At 28.9% G+C, this 23,432-nt stretch overlaps 2 protein-coding genes across 4 annotated transcripts in view; one reads left to right on the forward strand and one right to left on the reverse strand.

The window, feature by feature from the left end:
* Positions 1–23,432, reverse strand: part of LOC103579167 (thyrotroph embryonic factor) — a 23,978-nt gene continuing 546 nt past the window's right edge. Inside the window, exons 2-8 of one of the 3 annotated variants that reach the window (XM_053739933.1) lie at positions 23,286–23,399; positions 14,415–14,444; positions 2,972–3,117; positions 2,022–2,262; positions 1,492–1,595; positions 1,248–1,385; positions 4–1,181 (exon numbers count right to left, since the gene is read on the reverse strand). In XM_053739933.1, the coding sequence (XP_053595908.1) occupies positions 1,095–1,181; positions 1,248–1,385; positions 1,492–1,595; positions 2,022–2,262; positions 2,972–3,117; positions 14,415–14,444; positions 23,286–23,373 (834 nt within the window). In that variant the 5' untranslated portion in view covers positions 23,374–23,399 and the 3' untranslated portion in view covers positions 4–1,094. Of the gene's footprint in view, positions 1,182–1,247; positions 1,386–1,491; positions 1,596–2,021; positions 2,263–2,971; positions 3,118–10,420; positions 11,226–14,414; positions 14,445–23,285; positions 23,400–23,432 lie in introns of those variants that run through there. The other 2 variants (XM_008560494.2, XM_053739932.1) reach the window with 2 other exon arrangements.
* Positions 20,697–23,432, forward strand: part of LOC103579172 (uncharacterized) — a 6,778-nt gene continuing 4,042 nt past the window's right edge. Inside the window, exons 1-2 of the mRNA XM_008560501.2 lie at positions 20,697–20,911; positions 20,975–22,718. Of these exons, the coding sequence (XP_008558723.1) occupies positions 20,697–20,911; positions 20,975–21,350 (591 nt within the window). The 3' untranslated portion in view covers positions 21,351–22,718. The remainder of the gene's footprint in view (positions 20,912–20,974; positions 22,719–23,432) is intronic.

Here is a 23,432-nt window from a genome sequence, read left to right on the forward strand (position 1 = left end):
ACTCTTGTATTACCTTTTCAATCTATAATTAATTATTATTATTTTTTAATCACTTTTGTTGCTATTTAGCAATTGTCTCAACAATAATTAATAATTAATAATTTTAATATCTTAATTTAAATGTTTAAATATCATTTTTTAAAAAACTGCAAATCTGGACGTAAAAAATTCCAATTACCGTACAAATACAATCATTATTTTTTTTTTTTCAATTAACTGATTTATTTTAATTATTTTTTTGAGACAACCTTTGCATTCGTGCAGTTTTTAGTTATTTAAGTCTACGTACTTTTACTATATTCGCTACATATCTGCATGTATAAATTCTCATATATAAATGATTTATTATGGTAACAATGTGTCCGATTTTTTTAATTTAAATGAACAAGCTGCTAATCGATCAATTGATTAATTAATAAATTATTTGATATTGGATAATTAATTAATCGATTGATCTATTGAGAACTAAATCATGATTTTTAGTGGTTGTTTTTTAAATTAATTAAAGATCAAAAAAAAATTGACGGCACATTCACACACGCGCTCATCTCTCCCTGTCTCCTTGCTCACTCTCGCTCTCATTTCATTTATAATAATTTTAAAGTTTTAGTTTTTAATATTGTTCGTAGCTGCAAATATATGACATCCAATGACGTATATAATCTAACTATACATATATAACTATGTACAAGTGAGGCGACGATGATGAAGAAACTTCAAGATTTCTTGACAATTTTTTCTACAATAATCTAAAACTCTTGTTCCTCTTCTACTTCTTCTTCTTCTTCTTATTTTTATTAATTATTATCATCATCATTTCTTCTCGTCATCTCTCGGGATGGTCTAGAGGTGGTTTTTTAAAAAAATTATTTCTAAAGGAGCTGGGATTTTTTAGGAACGGAGAATTGACACGGAGATCTTTAGGCAGGAAAAAATTGTCCAGAATCACTTCAGCTTGCTTCATCTTCTTGATAATGTTTTCGATACTCTTCTTAAGCGGATGGATTCCTCCTCGTACGCCTAGAGTCTATTTAATTATTTATTATATTTATTTATTTATCTGGTCAAGATGATGATTTAAACTTGACCGTCTGTTAAACATCCGTGTATTTACTTAATTTATCACGCAGTAACATATTTTCGTTTTTTAATCGATCAAGTTCTTGTCGCAGTCCCATATTCTGAAAAATAAAAAAATCAATAATTAATATTTATTTATAAAATAAATATAAATAAATAAATTTTACCTCTTTTTCAAGAAAACCAGCTCTCAAAGCAATTTGATTTTCCTTCATACGACGCGCATCTCGCGATCTTTTAGCAGCCATATTATTCTTCCTACGACGTGCCCAATATTTGTCATCCTTCAGGTCATCCGGCACAAACTGCAACACCCAAACATCCCACCATAACAATTAATTTAATAAAACTGATCTTCAAATAAAGAGAAATTAATAAAAAAAAACCAAAATATCTAATGAATGTTAATACCTGTTTCCGAGATTTCTTAATCATCGGTTGTGGTTTAAGTTCCTCATCGGAGAATGCCCGTGTTCTTGGGTCAAAGTCTCGTCCCGATGACGCCATCGACAACGCTATAAGACAATACATAACCCATTGTATTCACTTGCCACATAATCCGCGATCTCTAGTCGCCAAGAGCGCTACAAAGCCCCTAATATTGTTTCCTTAGTTCATTAACTCAAACTCATACGTACTTACATAAGTATACACATATATGTAAATTAGTGATGTGAAATTACCGTCAATTTTATGCTCAGTCAGATTACAATAAATCGACTGTCAATTGACATCAAAAAGTTTTCGTTAAATTTTTTATAAAACAATTTCCGGTGCAAAATCAAGTTGGCGCGAGAATTGGCATTGAATTTAAGAAATTAACGTAGGTGAATTGACGTCAATTGTCTAACAATTTCTGTTATCTGCCTGACATCACTAATGTATATACCTGTAATTACATACTAACAAAGTAAACAAATAATTAAAAACAAAATATTTACTCGAGTCGGCAGGTGATGGTGGATTGAGTGTGTCAGGCGAACAACAGTCGCTGGGTGAGGGGGATCTTTCACGTTTGGTAACTGGTTCAAGATGTAATCCAGCAGGTCCTTGATGACTCGCAGCTTCATTTGCGTTATTAAGTTTGTGTAACTGACCAGGCTGCATGGTACCTTGTACACCACCGCCCACTCCGTCAACAGGTATACCATTCTCTGATAAAAACTCGTCCAGATCCACATACTAAATAATTTTTAATAAATTCATTAATTATTAAAGCCAATCTACAAAACTATATGTATCTACATTAATTTTATTTAATCTAATTAATAAAACGCATGCATTCAAACGTCAAATTTTAAAAATCATCCAAAAACTCATTAGAGTTGTTATTATTATTACTGTATTAGTTACAAACAAAAGTAAAAATAAAAAAAAAATATAAGTTAAGGACTAAATCGCGATCGTAGGCGTCACGATAACGCGGAGGGTGAAAGTTTTGACGCTTGGTTGGCTGTTTAGATACTTGGTAACTCATACTCATACTCATTCGTTACAGTTGAGTATCAAGTATAAAGGATTGGAGTAGTCTCGTGTCTAGAGACAAGTATACAAGTGTATAAAGCTGCTAGACCAACGGCAACTATTCCAAGCTTCCTTGTTTTCACAAATCCAGGAAGTCTCACAGCTCAACACTAGCGCAATATATTTTTTTATGTTGCGTAACTTTGCGTGCCTCCGACAACGGGAAGTATGGTAAAAAAAATTAAATAAATAAATAATATACATTATATTTAAATCGGTAAGAAAATAAAATCATTAGTTGGTTACTTTTTCGACATCTTACCTACTCTTCTATTTTTATTATTCTTTTTAAAATTACAAGCTATCTATGTTTGGATGTTTTGTTTGATCGTTCATTTATTTTTTTCTTTCTCGTCGTAATACATACATGATTTAATACCTTCAGGTCGGCATCGTAAGGCAGAGTTTTGTCCCATAAATTGGGACCAAGAAAGGCGGCTTGTGCTTCCACATTGCCCCATAATTCACCATCCGCGTCTTTTTTTTCTTCTGGTCCATCTTTATTTTGTTTACCTGAAAATATATTCATTTATTTATTAGAAGAAATATATGAGTTAAATTTTTTTTTATTTTCAGAAGATTTCATAGAAATCTATCATTTATTCTCATGGTGGAATTATCAAAAAATTTTGCCTGAGTCTATTATAAGTTTTGAACCATATAATATATATAATGCACCCACAATTCATAAGGATCTTAAACCCTGTGTGAGAACACTGGGTCTTTAGAGGAACAGTAAATTTTTTAAAAAACTCCGATTTTCGATTATTCTTGAATTTTTTTTAACAATTTTAAATTTTTGACTTTGGCAACTTCTGGGTCATGTATGAGACACTTCAAGAAGTAACCCAGAATTTTTTCAGATTTTCTGTAAGCTTAGAAATTTTAATAAAGGTTTAGAGTTACATGATTGTTTTCCGTGTTATGGCCAAGATTCTATCATTCTATCTTTGGAATTAGGATTCGAAATTCATTAAAAATGTCAGAAAAAATTTACTTTCAATTCAAATTTACCTGAAAACTTAAAAATAAGTAAATGATGAGAAATTAACTTCCATTTCGGATGTCGGATGGCCTTTTTTAATGTTATAAAGGTATTGAATGATGAAGCATTAGAAACTAATGTAAGCCTAAGTCATATGTGACGACGACGGTGATTTTTACACGCAGGAGAACGGCATTGCGGGTCGACTGTCAAGGCTACGAGAGCATGCTTGTCACGCCACTGTTAACAACACACTTGCTCTTGGATTAATAAGAAAAAATATAATAACTTGTAGTAACATTGGCTTTTATTTAGTCGGTACTAGTCTTAATGCTAGTTTAATTGAGCTGAGGAATGTTTTTTGTACAAAAAATAGGAAATCGAGATTTGTCATTAATTTTTTTTTTTTTTTTTTTTTTTTTTTTTTTTTTAATGTATGTACTTATTTTTTAAATTTATATTTTAAGTGAGACTAGATCGAGTCGTTTGGTTGATGCTGTTGATACAGATTTGTTTTTTGAAGTTCGAGGAGGGTTTTTTCTGATGGTGCTGCTAGTGAAGCGTAGCGCCGGTGTACGCCTCGGTACGGAGATTAGTTCCGCAGAGAGGTTTTAGTTTGAGAGCGACTAGCCTTGAACTAAATTACAGCCTGGATTGTGTGGTGTTGTTTAGATTTATTTGTTGTATTGAGTTGCTTACTTGCACTGTTTAACACGCAATATTTATTTACCGATAGCTTTTGCAAAACTTTGTTGGGAACTCTATTAGCTTTGTTGCATTAATTATTATTACTGTCATTAATATTAAAGACTGTGAATGTCACTGGGAAAATTTAAGTTTCAAATTATCAACTATTTCTTCATTAAAATTTTCATTCCAAATCACAACATAGGTAATGTCTTTTTTTAAATTAAAAATTTACCCGCCGAAATTCAAATGACGGCAATTATTATCAGACTAGTAAAATTCAAATTTTGACCAAAATTTCGTACAATAAAATTGATAACATGTTGCCCGTTAAATAAAATTTAAAAAAAATTTTTTTATTTAAATAAAAAAAAAAAAAAACTTAATTAAATATTTGATGAGTGTACTTATAAAAATACCTTTTTAATTGTTTAATAAAAAAATATAATTTATTATTTTAATCGCGGATACTTCCTTGTTCAATTATCTAATAAAAAATAAATAGATACAAGTATTTATTAAAAATACTTTTAAATAATCAAAGAATTTTTAATTAAGTATACAAAAGTTCCATTTAAAATTTAAAATTTAATATTCCATATCAAAATTTTTATATAATTGCATTTAATACTTGTATGAAACATTAATTAATAATTTATAATAAACAATTAAAAAAAAAAAATAAAGATAAAGATTTTTAATTTGTATAATAAATGAAATTCAATAGATACACTAGATAAAGACAGAAAGATTCACTTTCATTCCCACATTCGCATTAATAATAAAAATAATAATAATAATAATAATATATATATAAAGTTGACGATGTAATCTCAGCCTTGTATCCTTGATAGACTAGTCACGGTTCACCGAGAGCCACTTCAACCAGTTTTCTATACAATATTTCATTTTATTTATTTGTTACATTTATTGGCTATTATCTATTTTTCCCCCACTTCAGACCCAAAAAAAAATAAAAAAAAAAAATAGTAATTAAAAACATAAATAAATGAGAAAGCGGCGGCGGATATATATATTAATAGGTATCTTGATGAATTACAAGAAGGTGTGGAACGCGGAACGCGATTCGAAGTAGAGGCAAGCTGTCGTCCTTGGCCACATCGAACACTACTGGCTCAAAGATCTCATCATCTATTTTATTCTGTGTTTTTATTCATTCAAAACAAATTGTTTTTATAAATCCATATCCTCATTAGTTAATACTTTAATTAATTTATTATTTTTCACACTTGCTTCAACTGTCGTGCTAAAAACTTAATGTCTATGCAGATATACGTTATCTACTTGTATGTACAGATAATTTTAATTAATTAATTTTTATTTTTTTTTTTTTATTTATATTATTTGTTAAAGAGTTGAGTTCAGCAAGAGGTTGAGGAAGTAAAATACGATGAAAAATAAAAGTATAAGAGAGAGGGTAGCAAGTGCTACGGTATGTTTGCCAGTAGGCAGTGAAAGTTGCTTATTCTACTTTCCCTTTGGGCCTTTGTGGCTCGAGTCACTTAACTGAAACACGATTTTAACGCTTAACTCAAGCAGGAAGTTATTGAGCTCTTTTAATTTCCGGGCTTTTTTATTATTTTACTAAAAGCCAAAAAAATTTTTAACTTGCGATAGAAAATAAAAAAATGAGTAAAAAAAGAGTCAAATTTTTTATCAGATACTTTTTTAAAAGAAAAGTTGTTATACTTTTATATATATAGTGTGTCAGTAAGATCATGGTCATAGTCAATCGAATTAATAAACATATATTTATATATGTTAGTTATAGATTTTTTGAATCATTTACCAATTCATAAACTAAATTAATTTTGGCGGGATTGATGATAGTTGACTATTTTCTGGGATATTTATTTTTTTCAAAATTTATATGAAATGAAATTTGAATATAAAATAAAAGTGACCAAATATGTTAATAAATTCGGGTTTTGTATGATCGAATCCGGCGAATGAAAGGTGGGTCAAGCTTGGACAATTCACTTTCAAACTTTCTCGTGCTACTGCCGTCTCCCCTTCTGAAACTCCTTACGATACGTTATATTAGTAATAGGCAATAAATAAGTTAAGGATAAAAAGCGAAAAAGACCATTAGAGTTTAAAAATTTTTCAAAGATTGAATGGCCAAAAAAAAATTAATGGTAATAATGATTGAAGAAATAAATAAGAACAAAAAATAGCGAGACAAGTGGAGAGTTACGTAATAAGCAAAAAAAAGAAAGTTTATAAAAGTCACGCGGAGCAAATGATGAAGAACGAGAAATAAAAAAGTTTATTTATTTATTTATTTTTTTAAATTGACAATTTTTTTTTTTTTTATAAATTTAAATTAAATTGTGAAAATATTTTAAATTAAAATTTATGGCCAACAATCGATCGGAGTAAAAAGTAAATATATACGTATTGTATATATTTATTTATATACATGCGTTTAGTAGGTAATTAGTTTTAAATAAATAAAATGAAGAATTTTAATACTGATAGTTAATAAATATAAATATATGTACGGCAGTATATATACGAAACGACAGTCTGTTATCTAAAATTAATTCTTAACAGCTGTCACATCCAACACAAGACTCATCTTCTATTCCTTTAGATGATCCGTGTCAAGGACATTAAGACTCGATATCCGTCTAATCTATTTCAATCGACTTGCTCGATGTAATATTATTTTATTAGTTAACTTCCTTAAATTACAACCAAAAGGTTTTGCTCATGACTACATACTTTGATTTATACTTAAAACTATCGGAAGATAAGTTATCAAAATAAAAATTGAGTCATTCAGATAGCCAATTAAATTACATACTAATAAATAATAAATAAAAGTAATTTAATTGGTAATCCAATTAATGGATCTATAGTCTCGTTGTTGAGACCACCATGGAGCCCAATTAAAAGTTTACTACTTAAAAAAAAATAATTAAGTATTTATATTTACAATCAATCGGATCAAAGTCTTAAAAAGTGCAGATAATTTTTTTTGGCAAATAAAAATTTATATATATACATATATTTCAACAGTATAATTAATTATGCAGTGTGCGTGTTCCCGCATATTACTCCTGGCTTCCTTGTTCAACTAGGAAGTCACATGACTTTCGCTTTCACCGTCACCGAATTAAACTTTAAAAGATATTTTAAATTATCCTTTAATTTAAAAACAAAAATAATTATCAATTTATTGATAAATTTAAAAATTTTAATTAATTGCCGCTAAAAAAAAGTTTTAATTTTAATATTAAATTTAAATTATAGTAATTTTTATTTAAAATTTTTATTAGGGTTAATATTGTAGTCGTTTACCAGCTCAACCCGGAAGAGAATAAACTTCTCGGTCGTAGTTCTCCAGGTCTGGCTCTCAGTTCTCGGAGAAAGTAATCACAACCCACACCGATACGAGAATGTTGGGAATAGACACCGAGTGATTTCCATCTCTCTTTCTCTTGGTATCTATGTAGTTCTCACAAAACATTTGCAAATTTCCTCAAAGGCTTGCACCTATACTTGATACATACATCTACATAAATACATACATATCTACTACATATATTTTTATCATGTACTTTTAACACTTACTCTTATACACTCTTGCATTTAATACTTGCATTTGTATCCTAAACGTTACACACGCTTTCTACCAGACACATTTTAAATTTTTTCTTTTATTTCTTTTATTTAAACTTTTAATTTATTTTCAATATTTCCAATTTAATATTGACGGAAGTATTTAAATATTAAATGACACTTTTTTTTATTAGTTTAGATAAAGAGATAAAATTATAATAAAATGCCAGTGTGAGCGAGCATGAAAGTGAAAACGTAACGTTATCTACATATTAAAAATTATAAATAACTTTTTATAAATATGACTTTTTAAAAGTTTACTTGTGAAAAAAAAAAAAAAAAAAAAAAAAAAAAAAAAAAAAAAAAAACATGTTTTGTTTATAAGCTAAATAAATTTTTCAATTAGAAAATTTGAACGGTCGCCATTGGAGCAGCAATTATTTTTATTATTTTTAATTTTATCAATTTTCGTTTATCGCGTAGGTTGTCTGTGGCAATGAATTTTCGCAAGCCAATAGAAGTAATTTCAAGTAATTATATGAAAAAAGTATTTATTAGCGATAGGTACACTAGAGTTAGTGACATTAGTTTTTTTTCGCGCTGAATATTTGAATTAAATAATTTATTATTACTATAAGAATTTTCCATTCATCAATTAATTCAAAAAATTAAATTACATTTTTTTTGTTTTGTTAATTGAGTAAAAATTATTATCATCGAGGTCTAGGAGGCCGGGTCCTCGGGTCGAGACGATAGTCTACTGTATTTATGCAGTTTAAAATTTTTTTAAAAATATTATCCATATGTTTATTCATAATAAATATAATAATAAAAATATGAATATGAAGATTTTTTTTTATTACTGAGGCTTCTTCTGATTTATGATTATTATTCTGTCAGTGACAATTGTTAAATCATTTTCTGTTAAAAATTATTTCACATATATATGTTTTTTACCTTGGTGGTTTTACATATATATTTAAAATGGATTTACAATGTACGTACTATTTTAAATTATTGATAGTTTGTGGTAATATTAATGTGAACTAATCAAATAAATAATCGATTAAATAATTTAAAAAAATCTAATTATCAGTTATTTTTAACCACTCGATTTAAATAATCATCAAAAAACTTATTTATAATTAAAAAAAAAAAATTCCGAGATAAAATTTTAATTGATGAGTCAATAAATTATAATTAATAAAATATTTTTAAAAATAAAAGAAAAAAAAATGGGTCAAAAAAATAAAAATAAAGGTTAAATGTTAAAAGTTAAAGAATCGTGTATACATAGAAAAATGTACATGAAGCCCGACTGTAAGACTTGTTAACCAATATACTACTTATTCAGGTCAAATTTATCTTCTTACTTTCATTAGTACACACATATATACATATATACATATATACAAATAATATCATAAATATTAAACAAATCGGCATCGATAATTTGAGTAAACAAAATTTATTTAAGTGAAATTAATAAAATGTGTATTTTTAATAATCGAGTATCGAGTTTGAGAATAAATCTAAATGATAATGAATACAATTTAAATTTTAAACGGGCGTAGTTAGTAGTTACAGACGAGGCGGGTCGCCGTATAATGTCGGCGATGCATCAATTCTTGTGGTAAGGCTTCGTTTAGGTCACCGATTATTATTATAGTGTGAGTGTGGCCTCGTGAAAGGTCGGGTTATGGTCACTGGGTCATAGTGTCTTTTATCGTCTCGATTTACATCTAATCTGACACGTCTTTTAATCTCGAAATAATTATTATCCAAGCTCGAATAATACCAGCTCCTTATTTTTATTTAATTCCAGATATATTTAAATTATTTAAAAAAAAAAATTAAAGAAAATGAGTTTCTACTATTGTTAAAATTGTGATTAAAAATAGATGAATGATGCGGGACAGGATAGGCGTATTGGCCTATCCCTCTGATTGTCAACCGATCAAAAGAAATTAAATTTAGTACACGGCAAACAGACAAGAGATAATAATCAATACTCTCCATGTTTGTCGGCATTTAAGCCTATTGTATAATATGTGCGAGTGATTCATACACACATTTCCTCCTTGCAATCATTCTCGCGAATTTTAGTGAATTTATGTTTATATATATGTACATATTATCTATATACTGTTTTACAGAACAAGTACAAGCACACTGTTGGTATTTCCTGTATCATGATTTATTATTCCGCCATTTGGGTGTACGTAATTTAACGCTAACAAAATATTGTATAGGGTTCTCCGAGGCAACAGGTGGGCGTGCCTAGACTTGATCAGCCTTGCGCTCTTTGCACACTCTTTATGCCATTAAATTATCTCTTTCTCTTTCTGGCAAACTAACAAACTCTTGATAGAAAAATTTGAAATTTTTATAATGTCCCACTGATGAAATAAATAAATATTTATTGACCAATACCTATCATAAATAGGTGAATATATAGATATAAATCAGCGACACAATTTTTTTAATCATAAAAATTGTATTAATTAAATAGACATAAACCAGATTATTATATAAATCCAAGATCATAAGCCTCACCATTAATATAAACGTGATGTTGCCGCCATATGTGTTGGTACTGTGTCCACCGTGAACTGGTACTGTCGTCGTGTATAGGCGGTAAGGGTGGATGCAATTGGTGCGCGTGTGTGGTAGGTGGAGGCAAATTTGGAGGCGGTGGCTGCGGCTGCTGGGGTTGATGCGCAGGTGCAAGGACGATATGAGGATGCGAGGGTGGTACTGTAACTTGTGATTGGTTTTGTTGTTGCTGATGATGGGTCTGTTGTTGCTGTTGTGATTGTGGTTGTGTTGTCGGTTGGGGGTGGTGGGTTGCATGCTGCACAACAGTAACTGCTGGTGACACTAATTGTTGGTACTCCATTGCACAGCTTTATTATTACTATGATTATTTTAAATATATATATATAATATATAGATTCTATCACGAAAACATTTAATTTGCACTGTCTATGAAATATAATTTTTCTAATTGTCTTAAAAAAAAAAAAAATTAACACTTCACTCAACACTCGATTGTTTGTTATTTTTTGAAAATCATTTTTTTTGTTTTAATTTTTTTTCAGGTGAATAAATTTATAATGAGCGTTAAAACGCTCATGTTCATTGATAAAATTTGCTTAAGGAATTAAGTGAATTTATTTATAAATTAAAATTTCGATTTATTCAAGGAATGGAAAGTGAAGAAAACCCGGCACAGTCTATATAGCAAGACGGTCTCCGGGTAAAAAATTTGGGCGCGTGTCGCGCTTACGTTCGCGTTCAACGAGACACTGGCGGCAGCGGCACACGGCCACCGGTCGAGAACGGACCGTCAAACGGCCCCACGCTCAAGTAAAACGGCCTATACCGCCGTGTACCGCCTCCACTGCTGTTCCCCACTTATTTAAAAACCCGATTCTCTCTCCTATACACTATAGATATATTCCCCCTTCTGTGTCTTCAAATCGTACAGCACACACACATTCTATCGATGCGCGTTCTGGTATCCCCCCTTTGATGTCCCCCACGAACATCCGCGAGCACCCCTTCTCACCTTCGCGAGCCCTCAAACCACCAAGAGGAACTTCCGTATTCGACTGACAATTATATCTAGAGTATCCCGTTTAAAAAAATAAAGATACTTAAGTAATAAATAATTTTCTTATTTTTCTTTTTTGTTTATAATGGACCGCGAGAACGATAATGTTAAGAGCCAATGCTGAGGAAAAGATAACTTCTGGCATTTCACTAGATGTGTGTATTAATGTGTAATGTGTAGTCTGTGTACGAGAGTATGGTACACTAGGCGTACCGGTGAAAGTCGCCGAAAGTGGTTTTATTTCAAGGTGGACCCGGGCCAAAGCGAAAACGAGTATCTCCGACCGCTGGATCACTCGTTTTTTCTTTTTATTTTCTCGTGGCCTGATAATTTTTGACTTACGGTACCATTTGGTATTCGGTATACTATGTATTTATTATTACTATTATTATTATTATTTTCATTATATACAACACACCTTGAGAGCCGTATTCTTCAAGGTTTGTGTTTTAAAATCATTGTAAAAATATCCACAAGTCATTTTTAGATACAAAAAAAATGGAACACGTTTTTTTTGTGTATAAATAGAGTATCTAGGAATACTTTTTTAAAGATTTAAATGTTAATAATAAATAAGTTATGTTTATAAATTTATAAATAAAAGCGACATTTAATGAACTTAAAATTACACCGGGTAATTAAAACCACATGTTCATAGTTTTATTAGATGCGTTTGCGTCGTACATGCAGCCTAAAGACCAAAGACAAGTCGTTAACCCATAGAGTTGATTGCCTTATATTATTTTATGACTTTCTTTTAAATAGCATACTATAAGCTTTTCTTTTCATGCGTTATTATATTTTTAAATAAAAATAAAAATTATAGTATAATAAATATATATGTATAATATAATAATACAAAGTATATATATATTTATTAAGTATGTAAGAGTATGTACGGTAACTTGAAAGCAATTGTACCAAGTTGAGGAAACATTCCAGACTCGTGCTAAGATAGTAGTTAGTAAGAATAGAAATATATATGTATACATATATATATGACAGTGAGAAAAATAATAAAAAGAAAGAGAGAGACAAGTAAACGACAATGGTAAGCCACGAGAGACCTTGTGGTTTAGTTGTTGGAGAAGGTTGCAGGCAACTATCGCTTGAAGAATAATTATACTTTTGTATCCGACAATTTATGTAAACGTCACGCGCATACTAGCTTCTCCGTGGGAGATCATATCATATTTTATAGTTTTCAATTGACTAGTCTGCTATTTAAAACAAAATCTTTATCGCCATTTACTTAAATATTTTATCACCTAGTCATCTACTGGCATAATATTGTTTGCCAATTAAAAGCGCGACAACATGGCCAATAATAGATTTTGCCATCCACCTGACACTTTTAGCAGCTTCTCACGTCGAAATTACTACTCCGTCTACTTTTTTGTAATTTTACTCCGTTAAATAAACGGTGAATTTATTAATACGATGAGTTATTATATTTATTTTATGAATCGTAAATTGATAAATTTGAAAAAATATATTTTCAATGATTGATAGGTTATTAATAAAATGAGGACGCTCGTTGTTGATTGCAACTGCCCATTGAACGAAGCGTTTAAAATAATTAATGAAATATATTTCATTTATTTTTATCAGTCGCTTAAATGTTAACCAATTATAATTATTATCAATAGTCCCAATTTATTTTTATCTACGATAAAACATTGCGAAACGGACAATTGATAAAATTTTGAGGTTATGAGTATGTTCATTCATCGGTTAACGTTATTATTATTACTATTATTTTTAAAATAATTATTAATAATAACAACAACAATAATAATAATGGAGTTTTATGATTCATAAGCTTATCGATGAATATAAGTAGATCTATAATATGTTAAATAATTTATAAATTCAATTTTAATATTAATTTTAAAATCAAATGAATTACATATTTTATTATTATTAATCATTTTTTTTAACGTGTGAATTCTCATTACTAAGATAATTGCGATTATGAAATGACGTTTTAAATTTCTTGGCGTAAAAATTGAATACACGGACGTGAAAAAGACAATGTAGTAATGAAAAAAAAATTTTTTTAAAAATAATATTGAATAGTGAGAAGTAGTAATGCTAAATTATCACATGCTTATATATTCAGCGACACGGAAGAATGATCTTATGTGGTCCAGCCAAAGGTTTCGTATTTCAGAAACTCAATTACATGTCTTACCTACCCGCCTACGACATGACATTACAATAAAACTAACACTAATAATATTAATAATAATAATATAAATTATTTATAATAATAGTAATAATAAAACGACAAGTAATGATGATTAGATGCAATTATAAAATACAACTTCGCAGTTATATGTTAAGCTAAGAGGTAAATTACTCGTCAGCAATTCGAGTTTGCAAAAAATCAAGCTGTGTAAACGAATGTCAGTATATATCAGGACACTTAAAATTTTTTTGGTACATTATTAAATTATATATTTATATTACGGTAGAATGAATGTCTTATAAATTTGGCTTGTAATCATATCATATTTATATATATATATATATATATATATATATATATATATATATATATATATATATATATATATATATATATATATATATATATATATATATATATATATATATATATATATATATAATATATAATAAAACCCACAGACGTGAAACAGGCCTGCACAAATATCAATTGTTACGCATGAATAATTCCATTGACTCGACGAGGGTCTGGTTTGATAGGCAAACTTAAACCCAAATATGTTGGTGATATGTATTCAATATTATATTTGTTATTATTATTATTATTATTTTATAACTTATTAATGGGTAATGAACCTTCATAATATTTTGTAAACAAAGTGTCACAAACATATTTTTCAGTTAATGTCAATACAATAGAATTTACAGAACAAAACATGCGAAAAAAAAATTAAATCGACTTACCCTTAAGTGAAGATGTTATCATAGGGTCACCTGAAATAAAAAAAAAAGTTTATAAAAGTTTGAGTATAAAATATTTGAAGTTAAGATCTAGAAGAAACATGAAAAACAGTATAACAGAAACTAGGTTTAAATAAATAGATTTTCTAAGACAAATTTTTTTTCGACTCATTCAAGTGAACAGAACACGATGACGATATAATTATATACGGTAATTTAATGGCGATGAAAATAAACTGGATTTATAATTTTTAAACTGAATGGCGTGTATTAAAAGCGCAGAATAATATCAGAAGGAGGAGTAGGTGGTTTAGAAAAAAAATAAAAATAATCTCTCTTTGCGATATATGCCTAGGAAATAATTCGTTTGTCTCTCATCATCACATCCTGTGGCAGTGGGTTATCCTGTTAAAAAAAAAGACTATACATTATCCTCGGCAGCGAGATGGAACGATTCGCGAATGATCACAGCGTGTGTAGTTTGCATTATATCGTCCTTGATGATTTTTAAAACGCACATATTTATTTGCTTAGATTTTTCTAAGATTACCTATTGCCATGCAATCACCATTTTACTCTGTACTGATATACAATACGTGTACGTATTTTAGCTTTTGTATTATTGGTGATTTATATATTTTTTTTTATTGTAAAAGTGGATTTTAAAATTGTAATTTAATATTTTTTATTTTCATTTAAAATATATGTAATACTGAATAAATTTTTTCTCGTATAATTCAGTAATAATTTCTTTGAAAAATAGCGGAAAATAATGGGATGGATTTTGGCAATTTACTGAATGGACTGTCCGTGTATTTCGAACACTATACATATTTAAATATTAATTTAACAAGAAAAATAAATAAATAAATAGATGATAATAACAATAATGGAAGGACAAAATATAACTCTATTCAATTCATTTGCCTTTACGTAATTCATGTATTTTTTTTTTTTTAGATTTATGTAGTGTACGGAAAATACTTCACTTTGAAATTGCTAATACAATGCAGATAACGAATGAAATAGAAGAGGAAAAAAATAATATGTAAGCTTTGTATAAGATGAATAGATAGATGTGTATACATACATGTATATTGTATATTTATGTATGATGTATTTATATTTATACAAAAATATATATATACATGTATAAATGAGAACCGACAAATAATGCGAGCGAGAAAAGAATTTCATAAATAATTCATACGCATTGAATCTGTCACTTATATATATATATACGAATAAACCTGTAGTTGTGGATATTTTAAACCCCTTTTTGATATAAATTTATATATAATTACACTCATATTCAATTATTCTTTCTTTTTTATTAAATTTATCGCACTTTATTCATTTATATAATTTTTTGGAATGCTTAGTAAGAAATTATTTTTCGTAGGAATTTAATAGTTAGATAATTTTATGGGGTTTAATAGTGGGACGGCATAAAATTATTTAAAATTATTTTCCCCCCATTTTGTTTTTTATATCTACGATTACTTGGAGACTTTGTTATTTATCTGATTATTAATAAAATATTAATTTATTTGAAAAAAAAAAATTAAATAAATCACCAGATGACTAAGCTTGCATGTAAAATGTCGAAAACATAAAATTTTCTCAATTACACACACGTGATTCTCATGAGACTTTTAAAAAAAGTATAATACATTAATAAAAAATAATAATAAAATAACGATGAATATCCCAAGGGATACCTGCGGATCCATTATATAAATTTTGCCGACGAACATGAGCTTCAACATGATCTTCATACTGGTGATGGGGCTGCCCTTGCGGGTTATGATGATGGTGGTGATGTTGGTGGTGATGTGCTAACATCTGCTGCTCTTGCGAAGAAGTTCCTTGGTGGGACTCCTGGAAGTGTAGCGGCTGGTGATTATGCTGCGAAGGGTATGCTGCTGCCGTGGAGGCATGATGATGATACTGAGGTTGATATTGTGCCAATTGTTGCTGCGAATGATGATTCGGGTACGTCATATCCCATGCGTACTGTTGCCAAGATGCACCAGCTTCTGCTTCTGACATACCTTTACTTTTTTTTATTATTTATTTACTTATTAATTTCAAGTGCGATAAATAGTTACATGATCACTCTCAATTTCACTTTATGTTCATTTTATTTTAGTCCAATGTTCAGTTCTTTTTTTTAATTTACATGATGATTATTTACTTTCGCAATATATCAAGTTTCATTTGATTTATTTATTTATTTTTTAATTATTCAAACACTTGGTTTTATTTTTTTTTAACAAATATTCATATCTGCATCATATATCACACACTGTATAGCATTTTATAATATTTTATCCAAAATCCGAGCTTGTTTCTCGCAGAAATTCGACGAAAACCAAAAATTTTAATAATATTTCAAAATTAATATCGTGGAAAAAAATAATCAATTCAAACATTTTTAATTTTTTTATTTAAAAAAAAAAACAAATTTCTTTTTTAAATAAAAAAATTTACAAAATAAATATTCAACCAATCAAACTTAAAAATTAATTTATAAATAAATTATGCCTCCAATTTTATAAGTAATTAATTAAAAATGTTAAATTTGTAAATTAATTTTTGTTTAAAAAAGAGATAAATTTTGTTTAATAAAAAAAATTTTAATAATCAACACATTCATTCTCAATCACACATTAATCTCGAAATCGTCACCTGCAAGTGTAAAATACAATGATGGTAATAACAAAATATACGAATTAATACTTGATACTTTAATCGTAATAATAAAATATGAGAAACGCGTACCGAGAGTACTGACGATAAACTGAGCTGCGAACGAATTTCCGAAGAGAATCGTCAATAGAGGGATGTAAGGGGTAACGAGGGTATGGGGGTTGTGGTTTGCTCCACGTGCATAACCAGGCACGTTTCTAAGTCACGTGTTATCAAGACAGCGTCAATATAAACCCTGTTTCGAGTAACATTTCCACGAGTAATCGAGAAGAAACAAGAAAAAGTAAAACCCTTTAGACGTTCAACCCCCAAGTGCGCTAAGAGAGAACTTACTGAGCAACAGCACTCAAACTTGTGCTGTAAACTTAATCAAACTCTATCCCTATCTTACTATTGCGCCTTTGATTACATTTTCTGCTCGTTTACCTGAGCGATCTTTATCACCCGGTAATTTATTCATTTATTTTAATTTATTGCTGGTCAAATGTAATATATTCGGAAACAATTTTAAAATTGTTGTTGTTGTCGCAGGTCAGCTAAATATTTTTTCATCAGCAATCGGATTTTTAATCCCGCAGATCAAAGTTACGATATGCCTGCAGTCCGTCAACAAATTTAATCTAATGAATGTCCGTAAGTTTCGTAACGAAGTCACACTTTGATAATAAAGACGTGATAGTCTTTCTCCTGATATGCATTTTAAATTTTATTTATTTCTCTCGTTATATCAACAGCAGACACGGGAAAATTTCCCGACCTAGTTTGCAATTAATTATTTACATCTAATCATTACTAATTTTTATGTTCCTCTCTACTGATTACGTAACAGTCATTTAAATAGTCTAGGGTAATTTTATATTTTATTTTCTTGCTATATTTAAATATTTATTTATTTTTAATGCTGTGTGTCAAAGTTTAATATAATTTTATGGTGCACGATAGTTGGCACGTGACTTCGATCCCTTTAAATACAATATAAATAAATATTTATAATTATTACATAAAATACATATATAATGTCAAATATACCTATTACAAAATTTATATTTAAAATTTCATAATTAATTATTTAAATAAAAAGTGTAAAAATTTTAATTAAATTAATCATTTAAATATTTATTTAAAACAATATAAAAGATAAAAAAGTTTGTATATTTTTATCAGTTAAACGACATTCAATCGTCTTTAAATCGGTTTAGTGGCCACGTCTATTGTAATCGACATTCATATATATTTATTTATACCAAGTCTAGCATCGCGAGAACACAACGCCAACTGTTGGAGTGTTAAATGTAGGGATGATAGACCGAATTCAAGTACCTATTTTTTTATTCGTCTTCAAATATACGTCTCGCATCGGTTAACAAAATCGATAAAACATTTTACTTCCCCTTTCAATTATATATGTATTTATAAATCCCACCCATATAAAATCCATTAATCTAAACTAATAAACTTATTTATTGATAATAAATCTATTTTTAACTTTCTCAAATTGTTTTTAGACATCAAACAATCCTTACAATTATTTATTGATTGTTCACTAGGGTATTTTAATCTCGCGCGTTTATTTATAATGCGCGCGCAGAGTCACGCGGCAAGTCGCGTGAATACTCACCCCTTTGATTTTAATTTTATATTTTATATCCTACACTGCTTAATATTACACTACTCCACAATTATATATAGAATTACATTTATTCCATTAATAAATACTTCCTTAAATACTAATTGTTTATATTTATACCAATTAATTTGTATTTCTTCCTATCAAAATACTCCTACGCTACTGTCCTTGAAATAAACCTCAATTCAAAAATGATCTATTAATAAAATAGATAATAACTAATTAATTTTTTAAGTAGCATAGAAAAAATAAATAGTACATTTATATATATAGGTATATAGATGATTGTATAGCAAGTTTTACATATAATAATTTAGCAAGGACACCGGATGTAAAAACGGCACGATTTGATGATCTATGAGCGACACTTTCCCACGTAATTTACCTGCATTCTTTCACTACCAGTTAAACATTCATAATTACACACTTTAAACATCAACATACTTTTTTTTTACAATTATTTATACACCAGTACGCTCAAGGTTTTAGTTCATTCACTAAAATTTTTTATCAAAATCACACTTTCAATTAAATTTAGTAATTACTTAACTATTTCGCAAAATAACAAGGTCTCCAAACAATAACGAGGAATGTAATTTTTAAATATACATTTATATATATATATATATATATATATATATATATATATATATATTTTGTCATACATTGACTCGAAATTTTTATAATTTTATTCAATATAAAGGCAAATAAATTTTTTTTTTAAGATTCGCGGGATATTTTTTCAAATATTCAAATAAATTTAAAACTTTTAAATCAATGAGAAGTTTTCAAATGAATTTTTAACTGTTTAATAGATAAAATAGATAAATAAAACTTTAAAAAAGTTGTAATTGCGATGTTTACTCGTAAGATGACACTAGTTGTAAGAGAATTGTAAGTGGGACTAAGAGAGCTAAAAGTTGTTACCAACAGATCATAAATTCCCTCTCGTTTTAAAATTGCTGCTAAACTATTTAACTACTACTACACTGACTACTACTACTACTACTACTTTTATTATTTAAATTTACTATTTAACAAGGGTTTATAATAAGTAATTTGGCTGATTTACTATTAGACTATTAGCTATTTACCCCCCACTAAATAACTTCCCGCACAGTAATGTATCACTTGACTGAAAAACCTACTTCAATTAAGAGATTTAGAGATTTAAATTTAAATGCAGAGAAAAAGACAAAATAGGAATTCAAAAATTAGAAAAGTAAATAATAAAATAGCGAAGTGAATTTTGGTAAACAAAATCCAAAAAAAGTAAAGAATTAACGAGCAAACGAGATTTATAAATCTCTAAAATAATAAAATCAGTAATTAATTAAAATAAATAAATGATAAAGTTTAAAATTTTAGACGTCCATCAAGATATTTTTGAATTTGTTTTGATGATAAACATACCTGATTTTGTGGTAAATCTCGATGAACGTTGTCTCGTTTCCATTTCTCGTTTTTTCCACTTTTTTTCTTTCCTCTCCCACCCTATATTTTTATATATATATTTTTTCTACTTTTGTTCTTTTCTGTCTTTGTTAATAATCTAATTGTATCGAGTATTTTCCCTGGTTTGTTATTTTTGTTTATTTATATTTGCTTTTAAATCCGCACACGATCTCAATTGATTAATTATTGAGAATCAAATCAAACTTACCTGAAAACAAACAGAAAAATTTTTTTTTCTCTTATGTCAAAAGCTTTTAGTAGAATTAATAATTACTTGCTATTTTTAAATGTATTTTCGAATGCATAAAAAAATGAATAACGAAAATATAAAACGTTTCCATAGACACAAAAAATATTTTAACTGTCAGAAAAAAAAAATGTGAAAAAAAATTTCGATAAATTTAAGTATTTGTTTTTTTTTTTTTTTTTTTTAAGATTTCTAGTGTACAAAGTATAATGTTTTGATAATTGGTAATTATTTATGATATATAATGGCTAATAAAACAGCAAAATTTGAAAAATTAGTGGTATGTGCCCTGAAAAAGCTGCAAGATCTCCAAGGATCCTCGCCAAAAGAAATAACAGACTATTTATCGCAAGAGTATGACGTACCGTCTAAAGAAATAAGAAAACAAGTTCGTTTAGCACTTCGTCGTGGTGTTTCTTATGGAATATTACAGCGAAGTAGTGGGTTAGTCATCAATAAATAGACTTATTAATGAATATTAATGTAATACAAATTTATTAAATTAATAATTCATTTATCCAGGGGAACTTATGTATGCAATAAAGAATTTATAAAAGATCCTAACAGCACCGAAGTAACAGAACCGTGTCCTTGGATGAAATTCGGTCGGAAATCGAAATCCTCAGGTAAAAGCTCTGGTAAGAAGGGCCGGAAAAAGTCGAAATCCAAATCCAGAGGATCCAAAAAATCGCGCTCCAAAAAAGGTCGCAGGCGCGGAAAAAAGGGGAAAAAAGGGAAAAGTCTGAAAGGTCATAAAGCTCGGAAGACTAAGAAAGGAAGAAAAAAGTCAGAAAACTGTTTAGTTTACTTGCGAGTCGACAAAAATAAATTATCCCGTAAAAAAAGTAAAACAAAAAAACGGAGTCGTAGTCAAAAAAGAAAATCTCCAGGTTGCTGATATTTTTTTGATGTTTTTTATTATTTTTTGGATAAATATATACTGTATAAAATTAATACGGCCCTGTGGTGGCCTTGCTGGCTAATGATACTTGTTAATAATGCGTTTTGTAGATGCGTACTTTTTATATACAAATATATACACATACTTGTATAAAATATAATAATTATGTGTGCCTAATTTCCGAAATGCTATTTAATTGGTAATTCAATTTTTTCAGAGTTTATATATTTTTTTGCAGCTACAACTTAATTTTTTTTTCTGAATAATTTTTCGCTGTATAGTGAAACGAGTTTCGTGTGAAGAATATAAATATTTTTCGAAATATAAAAATTAAAAAAATATGATAAATTAAAATAGTATATAGTTGACAGTAAATGACGAAAGGCTACGCGCGTTAACCCGAAAATATCTATCTCGCGAGATATGTCGAAACCTGGCATAAGTTTTGGCTTGGACCCAAACATTCGAGTTGTGTTCTTTGAGTATACACTCGAAATGAATCTCGTGAGTAAAAAGAACCGATGATGAAGAAGACCAACACGAGACCAAGAAGAAGACGAAGATGATGATAATGATGAAGAAGAAGAAGAAGAAATAAAATTGCGCGTGTGTTAAGTCAATACGTCACGAGGAATGAAGAAGGAGACAGGAAGAAAAACTAATTTTCGTTGTCGTTTAAACTATTTTTAATGCTGTCCATCAACTTGACTTAAATAACTCATAAAATATAACAGAGCATACTCCAATAAACATTACCTGAAATTTATAAAACTGTTTTAAAACATTTTTTTGTATAGAAAAAAAATAAATTATAAATTAAAATAATCCGTCAATGTACAGCTGTGAGCCCATTTTAAAAAAAAACTTAAAAGATAAACACTTGCGTTAAATTTAAAATTTAAAGAGACGCAATAAAAAAATAATTCATCAGATAAACATTTAAAAACGTTTAATAAATTTTTACGTATCGTTATCTGTAGAAATAAAATTATTTAAACTGAACCAGCTCAACTCGACATTACATTTTTTATTTTTTTTGTTTTATATCAACACACGATATCGCGTATCAAGTGTGACACCAGGCGGAATGTTTGATCGAAGCTTCTTAGCATTTAAAATAATTTAAACTCACACATATCAGCCGTAGGTGAGCGTATATTAATTTTTTGTTACCAGAGCAGAACCTTGGAATAAGTAACTAAAAAATAATTTAAAATGAATGAATGGACTTTGAAGCTGAACGTGTCCACATTATTGAAAACATGTTCAGTTGTTTTGATCAGTGCAAGTTGTTGAAACAGTACAGAACAAGATCTAAAGTACAAGAGTAGAGAGCATACACACAGCTAAGCTAGATAAGGTCAGGTTAGTTATACACTACATACTCGTACTCGTACTCGGTTTAGAGTCACGTGGGTTGCCACGGATCCGCGAACGAGGTTAATCTAACAGCATGATTCTAGCGCCGGCGCAATCAACCACCACCAGTACCAGTACCATCATCAAATTCACCATCACTGCTACCATTATCATCATCATCATCATCACCATCAGCTTCTTCATCTTAATTATTTTTTCCTTGACTTTTAACTTGTTAATTTATTTTCCCACCTTTTCATTTATCACACCCATTCCTCAGCACTTGGAGCTAATAGCCAACGACCAATAAACGGAAAGCAATCAATTATAAATAATATTTTTTATAAACAAAAAAAAAAATACTCACTAGCGCTAGCGCTGTAGTAGCCAAATTGCGCGGTTTTAAAATAAATAAATATATATTTAGTTTTAACAAACGCAAGGCAGACGTTCGTGCTGGAGGCCGATACTTTTTTCCGACCAACACAGCACTGAATTTTGCCCGGTGTTAAATTACTTGATTAATTTATTTATTAAATAAATTAAAATAATTATTAATTAATGTGTACTCACCGATCAGCGGAAAAATACTGGGCTGGTCAAGTAGTGACTTGAGGCCGTTTTCAACGAGGGTGGGAGATGAACGGTCCTTGTCGCTCATTTCACGCACTGCGCCACAAACTAAACCTTAACACCACGAGTTAAAAAGAGACAGGGTAT

This window comes from Microplitis demolitor, chromosome 6 (genome assembly GCF_026212275.2).
Source record: "Microplitis demolitor isolate Queensland-Clemson2020A chromosome 6, iyMicDemo2.1a, whole genome shotgun sequence".
Classification (NCBI taxonomy): domain Eukaryota; kingdom Metazoa; phylum Arthropoda; class Insecta; order Hymenoptera; family Braconidae; genus Microplitis; species Microplitis demolitor.